The sequence below is a fragment of the Sinohyriopsis cumingii genome, chromosome 9 (assembly GCF_028554795.1).
Source record: "Sinohyriopsis cumingii isolate HCF-2022 chromosome 9, ASM2855479v2, whole genome shotgun sequence".
In the NCBI taxonomy this organism is placed as follows: Eukaryota; Metazoa; Mollusca; class Bivalvia; order Unionida; family Unionidae; genus Sinohyriopsis; species Sinohyriopsis cumingii.
Window position 1 is genome coordinate 66,814,162 of NC_142969.1, and position 22,376 is coordinate 66,836,537.

General features: G+C 36.8%; 1 protein-coding gene across 2 annotated transcripts in view; it reads right to left on the bottom strand.

The window, feature by feature from the left end:
- LOC149791945 (UBX domain-containing protein 4-like) overlaps positions 1-22,376 on the bottom strand; it is a 124,073-nt gene that overhangs the window by 76,117 nt on the left and 25,580 nt on the right. For both annotated transcript variants that reach the window (XM_089970462.1, XM_089970461.1), the window contains exons 3-6: positions 20,872-20,900; positions 8,843-8,961; positions 2,291-2,442; positions 1,842-1,896 (exon numbers count right to left, since the gene is read on the bottom strand). In XM_089970462.1, the coding sequence (XP_089826588.1) occupies positions 1,842-1,896; positions 2,291-2,442; positions 8,843-8,961; positions 20,872-20,900 (355 nt within the window). The remainder of the gene's footprint in view (positions 1-1,841; positions 1,897-2,290; positions 2,443-8,842; positions 8,962-20,871; positions 20,901-22,376) is intronic.

The following is a 22,376-nucleotide window of genomic DNA, read 5'->3' on the forward strand; positions in this document are numbered from 1 at the left end:
ATCGTTGAAGCTACGCGCTAGTTACTTTTATATGTCCATCAACCTTCACCTTGGCTGATGATTCTTGGTACACGTGGTTTTCCTCTGGAGGTCTTTTTCTACTTAGAAAAGTATCAATGTTGTTTTGCTTCCAAGACATGCTGCTAAGCCTGAAGGAAATCGCGTAATCGCAAGATTAGGTAAAGTCATTCCATCATAATAAAGCCTACACTAGAACCAGACTGGTATGAGCTCGTGAGATAAGGGGAAGCTACTCCATCATAACAATGCCTACACTCGAACTCGGACACGATGCCATTGTTTGTCCAATGCATTGGAGATTGAACACATCGCAGCGTGTACATCCTTTGCATTAAAAAAACCCACATGGTAATAAAACGTGGGTGTCAATTATTTTTAACGTGCGTCTCTGACACATAACTGTGCATAAAGGGAAACACTGAATAATACATGACATCATTAGTGCCATGAGGCAAGTCAAATGAGTACAATGCTTCTAACAACACATGACATCATTACTGCCATGAGGCAGGTCAATGGTCCATTTGTAGCAGAAATTGAGAACCACTCAGAGCACTCAAAGAAAGGTTTTCATGGCAATGAGTTAAAAGCAACACAGGCAGTGAAGTAGGGTTTCAAAAAATGTAAACTTGTATGTATTAACACTGTTTAGCAAGGTATTCAAGGCATGCTGCCCTCAGACATCTGTTGGTTTGTTGGGGTCTTTAAATGGCTGTGCTTGGGATGGCCCAATAACTTAAGCAAATAGTTGAGGTGCAGAGCACAACTATTCAGATCAGGGAAAAAGAAATACAGCCATCTATAGGTAGCAACAGAGTGAATGTGGACTTTTTCAGTTCAAAAACTTTCTGAACTGTCAAGGACACTGCTTTCATTGGGGGAAGTTGTTGTTGTTGTAGGATTTAATGCCATTTTTCAGCACATGATAGGCTATACATTGCGGCTATTATTAATGGTGGAGGAAGAACCCGGAAAACCCCGGAAAGAACCACCGACCCACAAGAAGCTACTGGCAAGCTTTCTCACATACCCACATTAGCCGAATCCGAGACTTGAACCCACGCAGACAAAGGTGAGATGGCAGTGATCCATAACAGTGAGCGCTTTAGACCACTCGGCCAATCAGGGATCCCATTGGGGGAAGAGTTTGCTAATTATAGTACACTGGCAGAAATGATGCTGACCGGAATGGAATCATTATATCTATATCTATTCCATGTGAAAAGGGGCTTCAGCAAACAAAATGACCATAAAAGTAGTAATGGCAATGAAACAAAAAATCACAAAGCAGCTGAATATTATAATCAAGCCAGGAAAAGAATGAAATTAAACTGAATCACATGTATGTTTAGGCATGCCACATACATATTTCATTCTTTCATTATTCTGTATAAATATCTTTCCTAGTATCATGCACATTTACACAGGATGTATTGTTGTATCCTTTTTCTCTAGTCCCAAAGGGTATGAAAACCCATGGGTATTCCAAGTGTGTAAAACCCCGAGTAAGAATTTCTATTTATCAAAAATTGGCACATAGGAAGAAGTCCTCAAATTTGACTGCAATTTTAAAGATGCAGTAAATATTTCTGTTTTTGAGACTTTGCTGTTAATTTCCAACCACAATAAAGATAAGTAATAAATGATAACTGCTGCTAAAATGAATATATGCTCAATCCCACAAAAGAGAACCACACACACTAGCTCTAAAATCTGCCAGGAGTGACATGTTTCTACTTAATTAGGCTCTACTGAATTTTCTCTCCCTTTGGGGGGGGTGGTGGTATACATTTCACCAATGATTAGCTACTAACACTAACCTCCTCTTCCTTTTGTACTTTCTCCTTTCTTTTTTCTTCTATCAACCTCTTAGCTCTGAAAAAGTTAAAAAAATAATTTTTACTGTTGACACTGAATAAAAGACTATTTAAAGAAAGGCAATTTTAAAAAATACTATTTATTTTAAATTGACAAAGTATGACCTTGACTAGGACCTTTTGGATTTCACCTAATCTGCCGTGCCCTCTTACAGACTTAATAGTGACCAGTCAGCAGACAAAATGCTTAAGAAATCAAACAATTTACATATCAACAAGGTGAAACTGTCTTTGCAGATGATTTTACATGAAGTACACCTTTAAGAACGCTTGTAAATCCTTGTGGGTATGTAGTAGTAGTGGTTAATACAAGTAGTTGAAAAGCTATTAATGATAGCAGTATAGCTGTAGTAGAAGTGGTAGTTTAAGTCATAGAGAGACCAACATCATACTTTTCAACTTTGTCAGAAAGATCCTGGCTGTCTGATGATGATGCCAACTCCTCTTTTGTTTCAGTAGAAGCCTTGGAGTTATTTGCCCCTGATTCAGGCAGTGCCACCTGTGCACCATCTCCAACTGCATTCTGGAACTGTCTCTTGTGATCCTGGAAAATGCAAATTATAATCTGTAAACAGCATGTTAAGGGGGCCACTTTTGTACAATCAACATTTACTGTTCATTGTTCACTGCATATGACATGTCGCTTCTAACCTGTGTTGTTGCATTCTGAACTATGGGAGACACTAGTCATAAAAAGATGCAATTGTGACTTCTGTCTCTTAACACATTAACCCCTAGCGACGACTTAACAGGGCAGGAGGTAGTAGCCTACTGCCAAGCTCTGTAGTGTCATGGTCATGCATGATACACTAAAGTGGGTGGTATTATATAAAAGTAGACAGATGTAGCTCTACAATGATACCAAATAATCTGGAATATCTAGCTGCACTACAAAATACAGACAAAAAACCCTAATTTTTTGGACCCGACTTTTTTCTACCCAAAATTCGCCCGTGGTCGGAATCAGAGTTTGTGTCTGGATTTTAGACTTTTTGGTCTCAGATCTAAGGCAAACCGGTATGAACTGCAAACAGGCAGATGAGCCTTTGCAAAAAGTAGGATATAAGATGGGCATTTGGAATAAAAAGTAGTCTCCAAACAAACAAAAAAAAATGGCCCCGTTTAGCAACAAAAAAAAAAAAAGAAAAAAAGAACTCCAACTTTTACCCTCCCTTCTGCTCATGCGCGAGTCAAATAACCAATTAAAAACGATGTTTCTAACACAACTAGGCAGTATGTTATTGAATGATCATCGGGGATTCTGTGTTTTCAGATCTGTTCAGAAACACAGGTGCTCGACGTGAGCTTGATGTTAAGAAAAAAAACAATCATCTAAAGGAAAAAATCATACAGAGTGACAAAAATACCTTAGATTACCCCCATGACCCGTTCTGACATAGGATCCTCTCTATCATAATATATAAGAGAGAAGGTACGGAACTTCCAAATACTTCTCTCCACCCATGACCCTCGATTTCCTTCTGCTATTTCCGTCTTTAAAGGCACACGACCATACTATATGGCTTGTTTTACTCCTGAGATATTTTTCTAGCCAACAAGCCATCATTGACTTTTCTGTGTTGTACCAAACTGAAATTATGGGCTCCGAAACGTGCGATTTTCGCAAATGTTTCATTGTGGACAAGTCCGTGCACATGTGAAAACTGGTGACATGAGTTATATGGACAATGTTTTCAACTCTATGGTGCATCCTTTCTTGCATTACAGAACAGCGGTAGATGCAAAAGTAAGTTTTTTACTTACCATTACCTCGATTCAACTTTAGGAATCCTGTTCCATGCAAGAATTATACATTATCTTCTTCACTGCACAACACATTGTATACATGCATCTCTATTTTCCAAATAGGCAAACTATGCGGCACTAACGTAAACGCCGAAACATGATTGGCTCAAAAGGTTATCTCAGGAGTAAAACAAGCCATATAGTATGGTCATGTGTCTTTAAAGACAGAAATAGCAGAAGGAAACCAAGGGTCATGGGTGGAGCAAAGTATTTGGAAGTTCTGTACCTTCTCTCTTATATATTATGATAGAGAGGGTCCTATGTCAGAACGGGTCATGGGGGTAATCTAAGGTATATTTTTCACTCTGTATGATTTTTTCCTTTAGATGATTGTTTTTTTCTTAACATCAAGCTCGTGTCGAGCACCTGTGTTCAGAAATAGCTTTCAAAATGTGTTTCCTACTCAATTTTCAGGCAAAAATATCAAAAACCTCCAGGGGTTAATGTGTTAATAACCCAAAAATGAAACATCTACATACCAGCTTAAAAAAATTCCATAAACAGTGCTGAGAGCAAATGACGAAGTCAACAAAAAGTGCACAACATATTGAAAATCTATAGTAATGTTTGACTTGCTGAAATTCATCCTTGCAGGCCTTCTCTACCAGAATTCCAATGTCATAGTTACAAAATTAATTCACAATATTTTTTAAAAGTACATGGTATGAAAAATCTGTTATCTTTAAATTGTGCAAATCTGATGAATGTTTTCTATTCAGCTATTATTTTTATGTGGAATTGGTGACTGGGCAGTTTTATATTCCTTCCTATGTAATGACCCGTAAAAAGGGATGTCAATTTAACAGTAGTGCCAGAAAATGCACATCATCCTAGAAATCTTATTGTGTATTTGGACTGCTTGCAGACTGCCAAACATCCATTTTCAAGACACATTCCATCATTTTATCAGTGATCACCTTTAATAAAGAAATTAAAGTAAGAAAGTACTAATGACAAACTGGAACAACATAAAACATACAATGCAGCACAAACTTGTCAACATTCTTTGACAATACATATAATTTTGTCACAGGCTGATCACATACAATAAAACAAGCGTTTTCTGCCTCAAAATTTCAAATCTTTATGCGTTTCTCAAGAAAAGCTGCTTACAACGAAATAAATTAAGTAGAAAAACTATCCCAAAATGTGTAATCTTCCAAACAAGTGAACCTTAGTGAAAAACAACTTTTTTCATTGGAGGGACAAGAGAGCCAGAAAATATTTGAAACAATGTCTAGTCCATGGTTTGTGCAACCATGGTCAGCATTTGTTCTAGGACTTTTCAAGGCATCACTGAAGTTTCCAAGGAGTATTTTTTTCTCACATTAACAAACTTTTCCATATGCTGCCTTTTAAAGATACAGAACTTTCATCCAGTATTGTACAATGTCAAGTATCTTTTGATTCACCCAATTTTATCCCATTTTACATATTTATTATTTCTGGAAAATTATGTACAACAACAAAAATTCTGAAGATAAGAAGCGATTTATGATATTCAGTTCAAACTTTTTGCATTCCCTCAGATTATGCAAGGAATTTTAAAAAATTTAAAGATTTTTCAAGTACATGAAACTTTTTAAAATTTATGGACATTTCAAGGAAACTCCTAAAATTGAAGGCTTTTTCGGAGATATAAGAAACACGCAGTCTAGTCATATTAATGCAATACAAATAATTTCTGCTAAAATGACTGGTAATCAGACCATTACTGAAATAGATAAAAATGTACAGAGCCATCTAGTCATGGCATCACTAGATAAACAGATGTGAAGATAGCATGACTATACTGTCATTAAATATTCAAGCCTTTTCTACCCAATAAAGAGAAGTCATGCAAAACCTGGTGGCAAATCCTTTTACTTTAAAATAAATATATTCATGAATCATGTTTTGGGAGCTAATTTTCAATGGTAATGAATATCCACAAAATGACTTCAAGCACAGAAAATTTTATTTCTGGTTGGGTGTAGTTTTGACTTTGTGAAATGTAATTACATTAATGTCCATACTAAATTGTTATTTCTAATTTGTATGTAAATATGAATGATGACATAAATACTTTACCAAGAATCTTGCAAATACACAGTAGACTACCTTCACTCAACCAAACAATATGGTCTGTTACTTGTTGGATCAAAAATGTAAAAATGTATGCAAATCAGAATAGTACTAGCTTCATAGATCTGATATTCACATATTGCTTGAAAAACAATTTTTCATCAAAACATGTATCGTATATACTCGCGTATAAGCCTGTTCGCGTATAAGCCGACACATCAAACTGAACAGGTAAAAACACTAAAAAGAGCATGACCCACGTATAAGCCGACCCACAACCAAATACATCTAAAGATGCATGAGGTAAGTTCTAAATGCATTCGTTTCGGCAAACTTATATTTAGAAAGAAATTACATGTCTACTTAAGTAATTTATTTAATTTTCTGTTTTCTTATTGTTGCTGCCTAATTTAGATTTGTGTATAATCTGATCGAACAATGACAAGAATGTAGCAATCGCGAGTTGCTGTAACACTGCCTCTCACTTTTGACTCGATTATTTTTTGTTTATGCATTACTGCAGTGGACATTTTATATCAGTGCAATGGTAATTACATTTTTACTTTGCTCTGAAATTGTAAATACCTAACTCATTCAAATGTATGACAACACAAAGACAATACGGTTCAATTTAACGCTCGCAATAAGGCTACTGAACATATTTATATAATGGCGCCACTGCATGTACATTGTAGGTTTGATTGCGCGCTGAATTAAGAACATCCCATGGAGTCGAATCATGGGCACTGTTGCGCTAAACTTGAACTATATTTCCAAAATACAATAATGAAGTTTCAGAAATAATGCTTCAAAAATAATGCTTCAAAAATAATGCTAATACCGCAAACAATGAGTTGCAGTTTGATGTAAGCGACCTTACACCTTACCTGTCAACATTCACACCAGGAGGAAAAAACAACCTCCCTATTTTTGGGGTTGCTCCACGCCTACCTCTCGATTTCATATTTTACGATTTTTGCAGAGAACTCCCGATTTTTACATTATGTCTTTGATTTTCTTCTAAAAGTTCCACATGTTCTGCTGTGAATTACTGTTGTGACAAAATAATTACTTTACTAGAAAGAATTCGCTTCTTCACTAAATAGAATGTTAAGTTTAAACAGTATTCACGTAAATTAATGATTTTAAAAAAATCAACAATACAAAAATAAAAAATAAGCCAGAACAAAAACAATCGTCCAAAATTAATTTCAATCCCAAGAGTGATCACTACAAATGCTGTAACTCCATATTCATTAACACCGTACCCACGCAAGAAACTTACACGAGTGAACACCTGGCATTTTCATACCGTATATACCAATGTTAATTACAATGGTTAAATTAAAAGGAATGAAAATACATACCACGCAGCAAATGTGTCATCAAAAACCAATTCAGAATACACGTTTTATAATAAACAATACTAAATGCTTTACAAGTTGATAATGATAATAAGGGAATAAGGTCAGATATAGTTACCACATGTAATGTACCATGAGGCTGACTATTTTCTTACCTTTAGTTCAACAAAATTGGAATCCTTTATTTGCCAATCAATTGCTGGTGCTTGTGTAACACAATAGTGTGTAACAAGGTTTCTTTGAATTATGATGGAGGGCCAGTCGTTTTCACAAAATAGTTGCATCGATAAGGATTAACTTTTAATTAGTCATGCTAGCTATCTTGCTTGTTTATTTAAGGTAATCTTTAGCTACTGTGCAGTTTGACCACAGCTGACCAGCATATAAAAATAGGGCATGACCTGAGGGAAAAGAGGGCGCGTCACAGGTAGAAACAGTGAGTCTTTTTCACTCTTTGTGAATTTCACGCATATTGGACCAGGTAGATCCATCAATATTTAGAGAAAACAAGGCTTTAAAAATGCCACGAAAAACCTCCTGATTTTAGGTCCCAATCTTTTTTTTATATTCAGTCTCCCTACTTGGATTTTGATAAGTTCATAGGTATGCCTTACACCCCCACCACCACCCCCACAACCCGTTTTACAAAATTATGATAATCATGCTAATATTATGGAATAAAGTTAAACATCAATGTATTGGTATAGTTGCTGGTCAAAATGCCCTCTTAACACAAGTCAGTTTCAGGGTTTTAATTATTAGCTGGCCTGTACTGCTGTCGCAAAATAAAGACAAATTTGCCGACTATCAACACAGAAGATGCCGAAACATCCATTGTGTGTTCAGCTAAAACACAAAACTAAAACTGACTGATGTTGATCTTAGTTGATCCATGTGAGAATTATAGCCTTTATTATTACCACTCTTCCTGAACATGTAAATTATGCTGGTTATGTGCCTTGTACAATTAAACATGCGTACCTTTTTTAAAATATTACCTCAATTTGTAGGATTGCTATCATTGAAAATAAGTAACTCATGAGCGTGTGATCCAACGTAAATGAAACAGCTATTAAGGACTAGCTGAAATGTTATCTGGAAGAATGCAATTTGGTTGAAACAATGAATAAAGCAAAATCTGCATCTAATATATTTGGGAATAAATAAGGATTTAAGTGACGCTATGCATGCTTTGCACTGTGCAAGTACTGTACATTATAGTTCACCCTGGTCTCCCGTGTAAACTTAACCGGCCTGCAAATTATTAAGTCTGTATTTACCTTTATTTAACTTCGTGTTGGAGAAATCAGAAAATATGCACATGCAAAATAATAACAAAATCAATCATAGTACTTTATAACAGTTTAATAAATGTCAGGTTATCAAAGTTATCTTTTCTTACATGCCTATGTCTTGGGACACGGAAAAAATTACTGTTTTCATGTCCCAAGATTTACAGCCATTACAGTAGTCAAAAAAAGATCTAAAAACCGTCAAGTTTAGACACTGGCCTGCGGATAAGCCAACCCCCCTTCAATCAGGCCTTTAATTTTTCCTAAAATTATTCGGCTTATACGCGAGTATAAACATTAACCATTTTAGTAGCCGTTTATGTAGGAATAATGAGCCTTTGCCAATTTGGCAAACAAAGTATGAGTTGAAGGTTCTGATTCTTTCCCAAGTGTTTTAGAAAACACGAGAAACTCTTACCTGGAGAACTCGCTCAATTTTCTTCATGAATTCTGCTGGCTCGGAATAACCACCAGTCACCTCAAGAGGGACTCCACCTTCACCGATGAAGAAACTTGAGGGAACAACAATAACTGGATCTGACCACTGGTTAAGGTTTTATATTATGTGTGAAATCTGTACAATATAGTTGTATCTCATTTACTCTAAATGTGTAATGACATTTGAGGTTATCAAGTAATAACAATTACAGACATTTATTTAGAGACATTCAATTATCAGATACCAAAAAGCACAAAATAGGAAATAGAATGAAATTAACAATGGTGGTAGTTGGGGAAGTGTATGAAGTGGACTGCAAAGTTGGCGCTGGCTTTAAAAAAGTTGGCACCCCAAAAATTGCCAACCTGAATATTTTGTTGGCAATTTTCATAATACAGTACTATCCACTTATCTTAACACCCTCTGAACCAAGGTAATAGTATTGACCTAAGTGGATGCTTAGTTAAGTAAAGGAGGGGAGGGCTTAAAATAAATTGAAAATTTGCACACAAGCGAAAGTTTCTAGGTGACCTAATGAAAACAATTAGTCTGAAATACACTTGTATATTGACAACTTAATCTGTCCAGAACACTCTTCAATGTGTAAAACAATGTACTTGTATGTGAAAAATCCATGAATTAGAGTATTAGATCTTATGTTAGAAAATTGATGTATCAGTCAAATCACGTTAGAAAATACAGCACACATGTGTGTGTGTGTGTGTGTATATATATATATATATATATATATATATATATATATATATATATATATATATATATATAATGGTAGTCCTCATTTGATCTACATCCCAATTGTCAACAAACAAGTTTCACTCTGATATTCACTCTGATATTCATTATATGTGACTGTATGTTTTTTTTTTATATGCTACATGTACACATACTTAAACTGGCCTAGATTTTGGTCAGTCAGAGACAACTACCAAGGCTACCAAGGAGATGAGGCTATTCACTGGAAATAAAAACATGTGAAGAAATTAAAAAATTTAACAAACATTCTCGTGAGATGTCCCACCTTCATTTAACCTGATGGCCAGCATCGTTACAAAGTGCAGCGCGCTATAAATAGAACACCAGTTACCTATTCGACTCCATACGCATAGGCCTGCCTCTTAACTCTTAAGCAAAATAGTGTATGTTATGTTTAACAGCAATTTTAACCATTTTACATTTTTGGTACACATCTATTATGTGTGGACAAATCTTAGAGTAATGTCCGATTGTTATAGCTGTGTAATTATTTTTCACGGAAGAATTTTTTATGTGTTTTAAAATCTTGAGAGAACTCATTCACCGTCATGTCAGTGAGACCACGTGATCAACCGTAGCTGCCATTTCTCATACTCGAAATTTACAAGTTTTCGGGTCCACGTCTACATCACTAGGTCATCTGAATTTGATAATTTATAAAAACTGCCTACATCAATATCAGAGTCCTTACCTAAGTTATTGACACTTTCATAGTTGTGATTCTAATCGTGAAAACTTCGTAAGTACTGAATGAAATCCATGACCTCCATTTTGGAGAGTGTAGATTACGAACCAGTTACTTTAAATATCAGATATCGACCAGAGCATAAACAGTGACCACGTGATCTGATGTAATTGTCATCTGCAGAAATGAATGTAGTATTTAATAGGGGGTGTTCCCCAAAGGTGGTGCTACGAAAACCGGCTTCAAATGGCTGATGTTTACAGCAGACGTCAAAAGGCGCTTCCATGGGAATGGAGTAGAGATGTCAAAAGGCGCTTGCATGCGAATGGAGTAGAGGTGTCCAAAGGCGCTTGCATGAGGTAAAGGGTTTCAGGCCCCGTGAGTCGATGGATGAATGAAAGCAAACTGATTCTCCCAATCACTCCTATATGTTTGATCCCATTTCTTTTTCTTGGCTGGTGAAAGTCATCAGTTACTTCCCTTTCTTCTTTTCTTGCTGAGAAACTTATCCATTATGATGCTGAGATTTGTTCATGAGGTCGATAAAAAGAACCACATTGTGAGACAACATCTTTGTCTTGGCAGATGAAAACCAAAAATCAAGCCAGATACATGTATGGTAAAGTACTAAGAAACATACCAGACACAGAAAAACCAGAAACAGAAACAGGGAATTAGAAAATCATGTTTTTGTATAAAAAAAAGGAATAGTTTATTTCTTGGGAGAGTTCAAAAATCAGGATTTTTCTTAGAATTGGGAGATAGGTCCATAAATTGTGATTTTCCCGATCTTTTCAGTAGGGTTGGCAAGTCTAGAGGTAACACTGGCACCATTTTCATGTAGGACAAACTTCACAGCATCAGAAGACTTTTGGTAAATATCCCATGTTGATATGACCATCCATTCAGAAGAATTTGGGACAGCATTTTCAATATGTTCATTGTGGCAGCCATATTTGAGGTCAGATCAGCACCATTTTGATTCAGGACCAGCTAGACATCATAATTATTCTTCTGCTGAAAACCTATGCCAATATAACCCAACATTTATTCGGAGCCATAAGACAATTTTTAAGATAGCTGCTATGTTGGCAATACTGAATGTCACATCAGCATCATTTTCATTTAGTATCATCTAGACCTCATAAGAAGTCTTCTCGTGAAAAAACCCGAAATTGTTGATACAAAGTTTTCCTCCAGGAGTAGAAGCAACAGGAATTTCAAGGTGGCTGCTATGGTGGCCATATTGGATATCAGACTGGCACAATTATTAGTTTCTATGGCAGCTGCTGTTGTGGTAGTCATAATGGATAGCAGTTGCACCATATTATCTAAGACCAACCAGACACCAAAAGTCTACCAGTGAAAACCCCATGCTAATGTGATTTTCCATCCATATGTAGCAATAACAAGATTCTCATGATTGTCACTGTGGTGGCCATATTCAATCTCCAAGCAGAACTATATTCATTTAGAACCAGCTGGACATCAAAAGCCTTCTGATGAAACTTTCCATTCCGAAGCAGCAATAAAAAAATAGTTGATGCGGGGGCCATATTGGATATCTGGGCAGCACTATTTTTATTTAGGACCTACATTAGATGAATGTGAGTGCAAAGTCTGATGGCAATCCTCATGGTCTACATCAGATGAATGCGAGTGTAAAGTCTGATGGCAATCCTCAAGGTCTACATCAGATGAATGTGAGTGTAAAGTCTGATGGCAATCCTCAAAGTAGTCTACAAGGAGCAGTTTTAATATACTGGAGCCAACAGACAGATGGACTTTGTATGACAGACAAACATGCTGATTTATGTTTTGCTCTCTCAATAATCTGCTTATAATTCATTGTCTGGCATGTATCCCATTTGTTAAAAAAAAAGAAAGAAAATATTTTACAGAATTTGCCCTTATATATTGTGTGAGGAAAATCACCACCAAAACTGGTAAATGAAACCTTAATATAATGCTCATTTTATCATCAAAAATGGCAGTTAGTGCCCAAATGTGAGCATCAACATCAGAAATATGCCAAGTTTTAATAAGTCACTTATTTTGTTAGATTTACTGAAATTACATTTTTGGTAAATAATAATAAATGGCAAAACAGTGATCAATGAAAAATTATGGTAAATTCTAACAGGTGGCAACAGTGAAAGAAATAAACACCCATTAAATATTACAGTTAGAATTCATTTTTAATCTTTAAATCCTGTTTCACTGTAAGCAGTATAACTGTGGCATCTTCTCTTCTATTAAAACATGAAAAAGTCAATCGACCAACATTGGGAGGTGTTTGTTCCATTGTAAAAATCTATTAAAAGAGACTTGATGGTTTTTTCACATTAAATGTCTTTTGTGTCAAATCAAGCAAGCTAGGTACAATAAAACAGTTCAAAGGCATGCAAATCCTTCCTGCATAAGCTCTCGAGGTCACGATCACGTTTCAAAATCAATCCGTTTAATTTGATCAAGCATGGTTTCAAATATTATGTACTTAACTCCAATAAAGGATATATGTACAGTTATGTATCCGAATCATTTGTAAATGTGATCATGGAGAGTACAGGAATCATGTGAATGAAAAGCTTTGTATCATACATAGGCAAGTGAGTGTGTGTGTAAGGAATTTGGACAATAAAACAAAAATGTATCCAAATCATAACAAAAAGTAGTGATATAATAAACAATGTGTTTGCCAGTACACATTAAGTGTATGGAAACCATGTAGAATGATGTTTTAATGTCTTCAATATAGTGTATCCTTGAATGAAATGTAATTGTTGAAAAAAAAATAACACAAACTACATCATTATAAAGAGATTTATTCACACTTAATTTCAACATGATTACAAGTATTCAACCCTTAAATAGTTTTTTTTTTTTATAAGTCCCTCAGTAACTAACATCCCCACTTACAGTGCAGTCAATGGTTTGGGGCCCCAGTGTATATGAGTTATCAAGAAAGCAGTGTATTTTCAATGTTACAATCAAAAGTTGTTGATAATATCATGAGTAAATTTTCAATACTGAGAATTTTTTTATTTTCATAAAAAGTATTATGAGCAAGACACTGTACCAACAAACTGAGATTAGCAACCATTCATGTCAAGCCAAAGTACCAAAAGTTTAAACAGTTACCTACAAGAAAAAAAAGACTATGACACCTACCTGGTGGTGCTACATATGTCACAAGTATCACTTTAAGGGTTAACAGTTAAATAAATGTTGCATACTGGACCAAATGCAATTTTGTATGCTCGATATTTAACTAATTTTTGGGAATTCTCATGCATCATTGCTCTCCAAACACACAAATTTATATATGAAAAATGGGGAATTTGCACAATTGCATACCATGGCATCATCTCTGAACATGGTCATCGAACTTTGTGTACTGTACATACTTTCAACGACAATTTGTTGCTGTTAATATCGTTGTAGGTTTAACACCATTTTTCAGTACACAGTCTCATGAAACTAAATATCTGGCAATTAAGAAGTTGAAGGTGAAGCATCTTGCAAATATTTTAGCTGCATGCCCTTAGTTGTTGTTGTTGTGGGATTTAACACCATTTTTCAGCACATGATAGGCCATGCATTGCGGCCATTATTAATGGTGGAGGAAGAACCTGGGAAAACCCCGGGAAGAACCACCAACCCATGAGAACCTACTGACAAGCTTTCTCACATACCCACATTGGCCGAATTCATGCAGATAGAGGTGAGATGGCAGTGATCTGTAACAGAAAGCACTTTAGACCACTTGGGGCCCCTGCATGCCCTTGATAGCCTCAGCAAGATGATTACAGCTGTTATCTCAAAGAGACCAATTTAAGCACACGTACCATTTAAGCACACATATCATGTAAACAACAACTATACACCCATGTGTTACTAGTGACAATGAATATCACAGTGAATTGTTCAATGAGACGTGTCTGATGATAATAGGATATAGATCATATGATTACCATTTATATATATGCATTGAGTGTGTGTGTGTGTGTATGAGTGTCATTTGGATTTTTAATGTAGCTTTTAAAATATTCATACAACTATGATGTCTGCAGTATGACAGTTTATAGTGATTTTAGCACCATCAGGCAGCAGACATGTAGCATCATGTCCCACCCAGTCACATTATCCTGACAACAGGCCCACCAGCCCTATCACTAACTTCTTAATGCTGTGCACCTAGTGAGGCAACTGCTAGTACCATTTTTATTGGTTTTTGATACGACTCGGCTGGGGTTTGATCCTTTGACCTTACTCATCTGAGGCCAACGTTCTAACCACTAGGCCACCAGAGCGGTCTTATATATTTATTTATGTTTTTCATAAGGCATATGAATGATACATGAATTTTCTAACATATGGCCAATACTTGAATTCATGGATCTTTCATATGCAAAACGGTAATTAATAGTGTGAACTGTATTATATAAAAGCAGCACAAATGTAAGTTGTCAATATAGCTTGTACTTCAATCTAGATTTGTCTTCATTTAATCCAAATTTCTAGCTTATTTTCTCCCAGTGCAAATCCTACTCACAAACAACATGTCACACCTCACAAACTTCACTTGTATGCAAAATCATATTTTTTTAAAGCCCCATTTCCAGCATCCAACTTTGCTGACAAGGTTAACTCGGGCTCAAGGATGTCATGAAAAACAGGTAGTACTGTCAATATGTGAGCACTTCCCCATACCTCCCTTCTGCCACCTACTGGTGGCACTAGTTTAAAACTGAGCAGAACATCATGTAAAAGGATACTCGCATTGCCGAGAGTTGGGAGAGTATTAAGGTAATGCGACCAGTTAAGTATTATAGGAAAAACATATCTACTAAAAAAAATATTGTCGTTTTCTAAATGGTGGAGAGAATGTTAAGCATCCAACTTTATACAGCAGGACACGTCTGAGAGGAGAATACTGGATTCCCCTTATGAAGGTTAACCTACTCTCCTAAGGTGGCGCTCACCAGTTATTATGTACCTTTGAGAGAGTGACATATGTGAGGTGAAGCTGTTTGCATTTAAAACATGCACAGTGGAGAGAATGTTCGCATACCTCTATGCTACTTTAATGTAATGTGACTGACATTTCTTTGGATATTGTACTTTTGGAAATAGTACATGCTCTAAGCACACTGCTAAAATGACTGCTCCCTTGTGCTAAAAAATCAGTCTGAATTAGTCTAAAGTACACTATCCATAGCAGCTGTTATAACAGGGAAAATGAATTTTGCCAGACTAGACAATACCAGTTTCTGAAAGTGCAATGAATGAATTGCCAAATATATAAAATGTAAAAAAAATTATCTGCTCTTTTTCTAAAATACAATTTACCTCTGGAAGTGAAAATGACCAAGTGGAGCTAGCACTTTTTTTGAAAGGTGTACATCTGAAGTAAGGCCAAGCTGTATACTCTATAACCCATATTGCACCCATCAATCATACACCAAAATAAAGGGAATGAAAGGTTCTTTGAACTATACCCAAGATATACAAGGTCTTTTTTACATAGCCAGTTTAACCAGTGAGGAAAGCAGTGGAAATTCTTTCTCTTTAAAATTCTAACCCTAGGCAAAATACGAAAGACATGGATGGAAGGACCATTCTGTATCAAAAGGCATCACCCAAGACAGTGAGTCTACTGGGAATATGTCTAATCCAGATGTTAATGTTGCATTGTGCACACCAACGGCAAAGGACACAGACCAAAATTCAGGATTGCAGTGATTTCACATTGCCCTGTTGGAGAAGATACATCATTAGCACTGAGTGGTGTGACACAATCAGCACCACATAGTTCTGAAGACATTCACTCCAAAATTGAAAAGCTCTGATGTTAGTTTTTATCTCCAAAAGATTGACATGGGAACATATGTCTTCCAGACTCCACTGGTTGCTGACAGCATGGAAGTCCAAGATTTTGCATCTGTGCATAATAACAGATCTGGTGGTGGTGGTTTGAGTGGTATTCCAGCCATAAGCTGGCTGTGGTTGCGCCTTTGGCACAGGAGTGATACAATATTGTTATGTTGATCTTGTAATCAAGCAGCATTGAAAATAAGTGCACTGAGAGAGCAAAGCCATTTGCAAAGGACGTATGTATTGGCAGCCTAACAGGAGAAGAACCATAGCTGCATTGAATGATCTGAGGAGCTGTAGAAACTCACTGGCTGTGATCCATTTCATGATGGAAAGGAACTATACAAGATGATTCGGACCACCCAAGAATGGGGAAGATGTATCATGTTCAGATAGGTGAGAAAATTTCATACCTAGATGGACAAACTAATGAGAAGGATAAAAGTCAGACTTTTTCCAACTGATCACAAAACCTAGATGATGTAAAAGGGAAATGAGATGGTTCTTTCCTTTGAAAAGAGCTTACCATATGTTTTTTGAAGAATATCACTCGAAACACCACCATGAAAGTTGATCGTAAATTCCTATGAATGGAAAGAGAGGTGGACTGACCTGGCTATTTCCATCATGAAATTGGGAGGAAGGATAAATTGATTTAAATCACAGATTGATCATTGTTCTGAGTTTGCCATTGGATGTTCTGACCAGAAAAAATCTGGAATAAAACCCTGGAGATTGTGGCTTCGAACATCTCCACTAACTGCTTCTTGATAAGCACCCTGAAACTTTTTGCAAAAGTGAATATTTTTCCAAGTCGGAGAGAATGAAAGGGGAGGGAGATGGCAAAACAAGACCCAAAGTCCCTCTGATACCATTTGGATAGCCCACCAATCTTGCAGGGTGAGATCGATCCAATGTTGTTCGAAATACGAGTCTGGTACCTACCAGGCAGTTGCCTACACACAAATCAGCGAGAGAGTGAAGGTTTGGTTTCCTACCCCCCATGAGATGACTGCCTCAGTGATTGATCAGCACATTGTCTCTGTTAAAAGGGTTGGTATTGTGGCTGTTTATTGGGTTGAGAGGCGAACGATCCTGTATCCCCATGTCTCCTGTCATCCCATCTTTGACGGCGATTTGTTGTTGTGGGGTTTATCAACATTTTTCAGCACATGATAGGCTATTCATGGCGGCCAGTATTAATGGTGGAAGAAGAACCTGGGAACACCCCCAAGAAGAACCACTCACCCACGAGAAGCTACTGGCAAGCTTTCTCACATATCCACATTGGCCGAATCCTAGACTCGAACTCATGCAGACAGAGGTGAGATGGCAGTGATCCATAACGGAGAGCGCTTTAGACCACTGTGCTACTCGGGGCCCCTTGAAGGCGAATAGAAAATGATTTATAATGTGATAGTTGTGTAGAGATATGTGGGGCAGTTCATGGGATGCCTGTATTCGTACATCCTATATCTTGCCCTGAATAGCAGAGGCAATCTCAAGGGAGTGGTTTGCAGGGTCAAAGTTTGATGAGGCTTGAGTTAGGTAAAGCATAAGCATGTATCCTGTCACACAAGTTAACAGAATCCATCAAAGCATTTGCCACTACATTGTGGGCAGCTCGGCAATAACATTGGATATTCTAGCTGTAGTCTCCATTGCCAGGCTAGTCCACCAGCTGGAAAATGATCAGTGACATCAACTCCAACAATAAAGAGATGGCACAATGTTGCATATGAGCTATGAAGAGGTATGCATATCTCCTTTATCCATCTAATAATATGTAGGAGAAGTCATTGATCACAGCAGAGCTTTTGTTTAATGCCGGGAAATCTGTAGAAAAGGAGTCAGAATGAGTTCTATACCAGCAAGATATAAAGGGATTCTGGAATTTGAGTCTTACAAAAGAATGGCTTTGCAAATGCCTGAATCACTGATCTGTGCAGAAATACTTTTGGCAATTTCTGTGATTATTCCCAACTACAGTAGAAGATGAAAGGAGGGACTGACTTCTTCATTGTCAATATCAACTGAACCTTAACCCTTTATGCCAGTATAGAAAGGGGGGGGGGGACAGGCTCAGTTCAACACAACTCCCATATATTTCCTCTATAGCTACTTTAAAACTATACTCAGTGAACTATCATCAGGTGTATCCCCTGTGCGTGGGTCATCCTTGTCATTATCAAGATCTTAAATCTGTATACTGCATAAAGGTATAAATGAGGCATGACAATCTTCTCTAAGACTGTCATGGTACCATTCTGGATGGTAAGCCGTGAGTAAATTGCTAGCTGTATCTGTAGCATGTGGTCGTCAAACCTGTATGGACGTCTTGTCAAAACCAAAAGCTATTGGTGCTGGAGTTGGTCGTATGGCTGGTAGTGCAGATGACAACATTAAAGGTGAAGTCCTAATGATAGATGAATGGACAGATCTATCAATAAGATCACCGGTAAGTTCAACATTCCATGGCTCAACTTGAAAATGTATTGTATGGAATACCATGGAAACCACATGGTCCCTGAACAGTATAGATTGTGGGCTAGATGACTGAACTGCCCATAACAAATGCAGCATCAAACTTAAGTGCAGCTAGACAGTATATCTCATTCCATTGATAAACCCCATGTACCCAGATTTACAGGCTCCAAGGCCATGCTCAGAATTGTGGGAGAGTGTATGCCCACTGGTCTGCCTAGGACTGGGTGGAAATTATTACCTCATAGTGTTGAAATTCTCAGCTAGAACAGAAAAAGACAGAAGGATGGGAAAAAATGGCCAGAACCAATCAAATCTTGTTGTCACATGTTGCAACAACTGTACACTTTGTTGTTTCAGAACATCAAAATGATAATAATAACAGTGAATGACATTAACAAAGTGAGACGCCCATTAAAATGCGGAATATTCAATACCTCAGTATTCTCATACTTTAATTTTTCCCCGTCATTCCATGTTCTTTGGCATGCACAAACACAAACTACAAACATGTTTGCTTTTTCCCCCCAAGAAATTCACATATATATGGCCAAAATTTCAAAAATAAGATATAATAAGTCTGGATATAATGTAATCCTCAATGGATCGATGAATATAACACAAAATCTAAATGATTTTCGGCAGGCCAAGTGAACTATGTCCATCCAGTTCACAGCAAAAGCGTTAAACTAGCACCAACAGTAGGTAGCAAAGGGAGGTAATGGGCAAAAGTTATTGCCCTTTGTCTATACTTATTGACAACAAGACAAATTTTCATCTTTTGGAGGGCTGGATTTGGAAGGCAATATTTTTTATTCGTAACATTAACACATTAATCCCTAGCGACGACTTAACGTGGCAGGAGGTAGTAGCCTACTGCCAAGCTCTGTAGCATCATGGTCATGCATGATACACTAAAGTGGGCGGTAGACAGATGTAGCTCTATAATGATACCAAATAATCTGGGATATCTAGTTGCACTACAAAATACAGAGGGAAAAAGCTCATTTTCTGGACCCAATTGTTTTCTACCCAAAATTCGCCCGTGGTCGGAATCCCAGTTTGTGTCTGGATTTTAGACTTTTTGGTCTCAGATCTAAGGCAAACCAGTATGAACTGCAAACAGACAGATGAATCTTTGCATAAAGTAGGATAAGATGGGCATTTGGAATAAAGAGTGGTCTCAATACAAAAATAATGGCTCCGTTTAGCACCAAAAAAAGGAAATAACTCCAACTTTTACCCTTCTGCTCATGCGCAAGCCAAATAGCCAATGAAAAATGATGTTTCTAACAGAACTAAGCAGTATGTTATTGAAAGATCACCTGGGATTTGTGTTTTCAGATCTATTCAGAAATATCTTTCAAAATGTATTTCCTATTCGAAAACCTCCAGGGGTTAATGTGTTCGGGGAAGGTATTCGAAGGAGAAACCATATATGGCATAACCCATGACCTTCACCAACGCATTCTGAATACTGAATAAACCCAGACAATAATGAAAAGTCATATAACATTCATCTTTTCTCAAATACAAACATTTTTTTCTTCAGAGACAGCATTAATTCACAGGATGCCAATATCTAACTATACCTGTGAAACTGGCACCCATTTGACTAAAATCAGATCTTCTCTGTCCTGCAGGAAGATCTGAAAGTGACCACTTTCGTAAACTGAGCAGAGTGGCTGAAGAACATGAATGTATGCCACAGGATTTGATTCACTTTCAGATTTTGAATGCTGCATTTCCATTGGCTAATTCAAAGCTCAACAGAATATGACCCCTAAGCAGTTGTTGTCAGATCTTCATGTAGGACAGTGGAGATCTGATTTTAATCAGATTGCACTGGCACAAAAGGTGACTTAGATTTCTGCTGTGATAACACATCTATTTTTCCCACCATCCAGCAAATTAACTGCTTACAAAAAGTTGGGAGGGGATGCTTCTTTATCATATGTGGCTAATTGTTCACAGGACCTTCAATTCATGGTTAAGAGCAACAATGAAATCCAGGAAAATTTGTACATCATTAAATAAGTGATCCTACGTTTACTATAGTAGACAAACCTGTCTTGTGTCATTTATCTTACTTCCAGAGGCAGCTGCTTAAAACGGGTTTCATTGTGGTTACTTTCCTATCCATACTTGCTTGCTATTACTACAAAATTCACACCATACCCATGGATACAAATCTGAGAGAAGAATCCACATGCCTCACTGAAAATATACAAAGGAAAAAGCAGTGTTAAAAAAATGGATAGGATGGTTGTATTTTGCAGATTTTTTTTCACTGATTAGGTCACCTTTATTACATTATGACCTATTCTAGCCTCTACTTCCATTCTCAGAGGAGGCAGTTTCACAAGATTAACTTAGATCTTAGCAGTAGCAATATGTTACAATGTAAAACTAGATTTCTTTGTTTGAAATGTATCCTCAGCCTCCCTCTTTGACCTTGACACCAATGTAGGAGTCACTCAGGTAGGTCTTTGAGGATACGGACTGCCCCAAAGACAAATGTCAGCTGGGTATGTGCATTGGTATTTTTCACAATACTCAATGGGCATGAAGCAACGAACGTACATTAGTATTTTTCATATATAATAAATGGAAATGAAGCAACAAATGCACATGGGTATTTTTCACATATACTCAATGGGAATGAAGCAACAAATGCACATTGGTATTTTTCATATAAACTCAATGGGAATGAAGCAACAAATGCACATTGGTATTTTTCACATATACTCAATGGGCATGAAGCAACAAATGCACATTGGTATTTTTCACATACACTCAATGGAAATGAAGCAACAAATGCACACTGGTATTTTTCACATATACTCAATGGGCATGAAGCAACAAACGCAAATTGGTATTCTTCATATATAATCAACGGGCACGAAACAACAAAATGCACATTGGTATTTTTCATATATACTCAATGGGAATGACACAACAAATGCACATTGGTATTTTTCACATATACTCAATGGGAATGAAGCAACAAATGCACATTGGTATTTTTCACATATACTCAATGGGAATGAAGGAACAAATGCACATTGGTATTTTTCATATACAATCAATGGGCATGAAGCAACAAACGCAAATTGGTATTCTTCATATATAATCAATGGGCATGAAGCAACAAATGCACATTGGTATTTTTCATATATACTCAATGGGAATGATGCAACAAATGCACATTGGTATTTTTCACATATACTCAATGGGAATGAAGCAACAAATGCACATAGGTATTTTTCATATATACTCAGTGGGAATGAAGCAACAAATGCACATTTGGGAACCTCAATAGTTCCCAAGCTGTGACACAGGCTATGAGACAGGATAATAATCAACACTGAAAACAAAAGTCAGTTGCATGTCTAAATTGGTCTTTCATCCAAAGTCAGTGAGCATGTATATATGCTCACATTTATATACGTGTGTATTGATCTCGAGGAATGAAACACAGAACAAAAGTGATAGGATACTGTGATACAGTATTATGTCCAAAACATCCATGTCACAGCTACTGAGGTTCACAAACAAGCAATCGACACTGAGTGGTCTTAACCCCATTAGCAAGCAATAAGATCTACTTCAGAGTCAATATCAGTCTTTTTATGTCATGTTATCCCAGGGCCAATGTCAGCTGCAAGAATACATTTAGTTTTTCAAGCTTGA